Source organism: Fukomys damarensis, unplaced genomic scaffold (genome assembly GCF_012274545.1).
Source record: "Fukomys damarensis isolate Sample0158 unplaced genomic scaffold, DMR_v1.0_HiC HiC_scaffold_1, whole genome shotgun sequence".
NCBI classification, from domain to species: Eukaryota; Metazoa; Chordata; class Mammalia; order Rodentia; family Bathyergidae; genus Fukomys; species Fukomys damarensis.
The window spans coordinates 50,134,433-50,138,977 of record NW_022900913.1 but is presented as its reverse complement, the minus strand read 5'-3'; the positions used below and the strand labels follow the sequence as shown (position 1 = coordinate 50,138,977).

Genomic DNA, 4,545 nt, shown 5'->3' with positions numbered 1-4,545 from the left:
AAAAAAAAAAAAAAAAAAAAAAAAAAAAAAAAGTTAAGTAATCTCACAATCATGTCCACTAACAGACTTGACAACTACCAAATCTGTACGTGAATGTAAGCCTTAACAGCCATAATTTTTAAAATTAAGTTTATTGGTACATTTTAGATATATATTATAGTCACATTCATTATTGGGAATTTGTACTTATCCATAATTTTTTTTTTTTTTTTTTGGTTTTTTGAGACAGGGTCTCACTATGTAGTTGAGACTGCCCTGGAACTCACTATGTAGCCCAGGCTGGTCTCCAACTCACAACGATCCTCCTGCCTCAGCCTCCCAAGTGCTGGGATTACAGGCATGTGCCACCAAGCCCGGCTCATCCATAATTTTTAATATAATCTAATTGTGAAAAATTCAAGAATTAATAAAGCATTTCTTCTTTTTTTCCTTTTCCCTTCCTTACTCCTTCACATTGTAAGATAGGGCACCGAGAACATTTTCATTGTCCGAATTTATGAGGTCTTATACTTGAGACAAGTGAAGTCGTGAAAACTCTTTTTAAATAAAAATTTCTCTTTTCAAGAATAACAAGGCAGTATCTTAATATTTTAGCTATTAATATTTGAGAAAGTAAACTTAATCACGGAAATTCATATATTTGGTATCCCATACCAGTAAAATTAAAACTTGTAAAATTCTCGATTAAATAGGACAAAAAGGGGAAAACATCACCAGAGACTTAATAAAGCACAAGCTATCAATGAAACTGAAAGCACTTTCCCTTTCAGTCTGCTTGAATACCCTGCTTCAATTTCACAATGTCTTGTTTTTGAAAGGGAAGAGTAACAAATCTAAAAATTCCAGATGGCATCTAGTCTCCATATGACTGGAATTTAGTTGTGTTTAACAGTGTGTAATTTGCATATAATGACAACAAGCATCCAATAGAATTGTTCCACATTCCTATCAAAGTCATCAGTAAGGTAATGATCTTTAAAAATGCTGTTTCATTCATGAGGTAACAAATCATCTTGGAGAAATGGAGTCAGGCCCTGTCTTGAAGCACTGCTTCCATCACTTATTAGCTATGCAATCTCTAGAAAAGTTGCTTAAACTCTGAGAGATAAGTATTTCATGTGAAACTGAGATAAAGAAAAGGACAATTAAGCCAGACATGGTGTTCACCCCTGTAATTCCAGCACTTAAAGCAAGAGGATCGCTTATTCAAGGAAAGTCTGGACTATACAATGAGTTTAAGCTCAGCCTGGAATATGCAGTGAGACACTGCCACAAAAAAAAAAAAAAAACAAGTAAAGAAAACAAAAGCAAAGGGAACCTGCGAATTCTGGAGTGTTTAATGCCTACATCACAGAAGATGGAGAAGGAATAAGAACTGTATTGAAATGAGTGCCACAAGGAAGCATACTTCAGCTAGATTCATAAATAAATATACATACATATATAGAGAGAAAGAGAGTGGACGCGCATTTCCTCAGCTCAGTCCAAGAAGGCATTACTAACCACATACTAGAGCACAGAGGAAATCAAAAGTGCACTTGTGGTAGAAGAGAGGATGTAAAATTTACTATTTTTTAAAAGATATAAAATTCAAAATTTAAACAAAAGTTTTCAGGAAAATTACTCTTGAAGTTTTCCTTGGCAACCTAAATCATCATATTCAAAAACTGTGACACAGCAAAAATGAAGACTGACAAGAGATTTTGTACATACATTATTTCCTACACATACATAGTGCTTTGAAATAAACTGCAAAGGGGCCAGGAATTTAGCTCAGCGGCACAGCGCCTGCCTAGCAAGCCAGGTCCTGAGTTCGATCTCTGGTACCAAAAAAGAAGGAAAGAAAAAAAGCAAACAGAAATAAACTGCAAAAAGTTTAAAATCTGTTACATGCTGTGTGTAGTACCATGTATTGTTAAATCCTTGACATTTCCTTGCAATAATAATTCTAAAGATAAAACTGAAGCCTGGTTTCGTCCGTGCCACGTGAACAGCAAAAAATGGAAAAAGTACTTTAAATTCGCTGTAATTTATTCTAGATCACAGAGATCTTCTAGGCAAGGTCGGGACGTCTGGTTCCGTATCTAAAACCTGGTGACAAAGCAGCACAAATCAGAGTAACTTACCATGTATTATTTCACTCTAGTAGGCAGGGTTTTTAATCCTAAAAATCAGAAGCTTGAAATCGCTTCCTACAGCTCTGTGCCAAGGCACAGAGCAAGAGGGCGACCGCTAACAGTGTTTAAGGACAAGGCCTACATGCCAGAGGTGAAGTTTAGGTGGCAAAAACTTCGAGAAATAGTAAGAGAAGGAAAAAAAGCAGAAAGAAGGACAGCAAGTTCGCAAAAGCTTACCTTTCAGCGCCAGCAAGTGCTCCTGTTTGGGAGGATTCACTTCCATTTTGACGGGCACTTCAGACCAACTGCCTACGGGGGCCGGGGAGGTTTAAACTGGCCCGGAAGGAAACAAGGCTCGCCTGGGAAGACCCGGGGTCAAAGGCGCTCTTCACTTCTTTCTGCTGGGGGTACCTTAAATTCTCTTTTTACTACGTCCTTTACAGGCCCAACGGCTTCTTTTCACCAAAGCCATCTCTTCTCGCTTATTTACTTATGCCTAGGCCTACGCACCTCCAATCACACATCAAAACTTCACGAAACTACTACTTTTCAGGCCTCCCAGACTTCTACACTAGAGTAAAAACGACAGGAAGTGGCACGCTGGGATTTTTAATTTACACAAAATCGTATTGCATGCAGGGACATGTAGTTCCCCAATCCCTTCCGGGATTGGTATCTAACTGGAGAGGAGAAATCCTTACAGGAAGGAGAATTTCATCCTAAAACCTTAAATTGTGTTTTATCTCATTTGTTCCCCTTTTGTTTCTTTCTTTTCAGTTTCAAATTCATTGTGAAAAACAATGTGCCCATGAGCAAAGTCGCGCAGCCAATCAGCCAATGACTGGCAGGAGGAGGGGAGAAGGTGGCGAGAGAATTCCCGGGTTCGCTAGGCGTCTTGCGTCAGAGGCGTACGCAGAGCCTTATGGGTAAGTGGCTCAGCCCCTCCTCTCAGTTGGAGGTTCCGAGGGCCGGTTGCTGCGCCGCTCCTCCCAGGATGGCTGCCCTGGTTGTAAACAAGCCTGGAGCGGGGCTAGACAGTGGTCGACAGGGCAGCCGGGGAACGGCTGTGGTGAAGGTGAGGGACATTGCGTGCTCTGTTCTCCACCGTCGTCCTCCCTTCGGTTCATCCTGGATACTTGGGTGCGTCGCTGCATCCCATGTTCAGACGGACAGGATACGAGGTCACTAGGCTCCCCTTGGCCTTGCTAGTCTTGCCTTCCCCTGTGCAGTTTTTATCCCACTGGCTTGAAGTTGCCTGGTCCGCTCATGCCAGATGTTAACATCGACAACGGGAACATTTGTGAAAAGGACCTTGTAGGCCTGCAGGATCGACTACGAACAGTCTTACCCAGGTCCTCTGTTTTTAGTTAAGCTAAACAGGCGTTAAGTAGCTTTTGTTGTTGTTGAAACAGGGTTTTACTACGTAATTCAGGCTGGCCTTGATCTAACCCACCACGTAGTCCAAGCTGGCCTCGAACTCGAGAGTCCTGCCACAGCCTCTCCCGAGTGCTTGGGATTACAAGCGTGAAACAGCACGCCAGGCTTGATTAGCATTTTAAAAATTAAATTAAGCTGTGTGATTACCAGGAACTAAGGTATTTTGATTTTTCAGTGTTTACTTATGCGGTAGATGCCATTTCCCATTTTACATGGAAGGAAACATAGGTTTAGATTAACGCAGTAATGACAAAAGCCCGGGGTTGATTGGCTCTAAAGTCATCGTTTTTCATTATTGAATTGCTTCTGTTGTCATACGTGTATTACTGCCTCCCTTCTTACTTAGTAGTACATTATTAAAACTTTTAAGACGTCTCCCAACTGCAACATGGAGTCTTAACTCTAGGATATATTGTCTGTGTTTAAAAGTTTGATGTTCTACCACGTTCAAATGCTCCAAACTACGTTCACTAAAAAAGTTAAAAAATCAATTGAAATAGGTAGGACTTACTATGAGTTCCATTACAATATGGAAAGATCTGAAAAGAAACATTTCAGTGGTTCATAAAGTGAACCTCAAGGTCATCTGTAATACAAGAGATCGGTGATTCTCATTCATGGCTACATATTAGGAAAATTGAGGACTTTTTGAAAACTACTTACACTCTCTATTGACATCAGTGTTTTGTTTTTTTTTTTAAGTTCTTGAAAATGATTTCATTGTGCAATCACAATTCAGAGCCAGTGAACCAGATAATTTCTGAAATTCTTCCCACATCATGAATTATAGGTATTTGTGATTTTTCACCTAAGGTTGGTTTTAGTATATGTGCTGCCGAAGCAAGCACCTTCTAAGATTGGTTTTATATGACTACAAATGAGGTATTTATACCCATGACTCAGTATCCATCAATATTGGTAGCTGAATCAGTTGACCTGTGTGTGTGTGTGTGTGTGTGTGTGTGTGTGTTGCGGGGGATTGAGCCTAGGG

General features: G+C 40.2%; 3 protein-coding genes across 7 annotated transcripts in view; 1 reads left to right on the top strand and 2 right to left on the bottom strand.

The window, feature by feature from the left end:
- Positions 1-2,428, bottom strand: part of Trappc13 (trafficking protein particle complex 13) — a 34,304-nt gene extending 31,876 nt beyond the window's left edge. For all 4 annotated transcript variants that reach the window (XM_010637246.2, XM_010637248.2, XM_010637247.3 and 1 more), the window contains exon 1: positions 2,355-2,428. In XM_010637246.2, the coding sequence (XP_010635548.1) occupies positions 2,355-2,400 (46 nt within the window). In that variant the 5' untranslated portion in view covers positions 2,401-2,428. The remainder of the gene's footprint in view (positions 1-2,354) is intronic.
- Shld3 (shieldin complex subunit 3) overlaps positions 1-2,433 on the bottom strand; it is a 4,953-nt gene extending 2,520 nt beyond the window's left edge. The window contains exon 1 of one of the 2 annotated variants that reach the window (XM_033761157.1): positions 2,355-2,433. The gene's annotated coding sequence lies outside the window, so the exon portion shown is untranslated. The remainder of the gene's footprint in view (positions 1-2,354) is intronic. The other variant, XM_033761152.1, reaches the window with a different exon arrangement.
- A 613-nt stretch (positions 2,434-3,046) lies between these two features.
- Positions 3,047-4,545, top strand: part of Trim23 (tripartite motif containing 23) — a 37,754-nt gene continuing 36,255 nt past the window's right edge. The window contains exon 1 of the mRNA XM_010637245.2: positions 3,047-3,192. Coding sequence (XP_010635547.1) covers positions 3,112-3,192 — 81 coding nt within the window. The 5' untranslated portion in view covers positions 3,047-3,111. The remainder of the gene's footprint in view (positions 3,193-4,545) is intronic.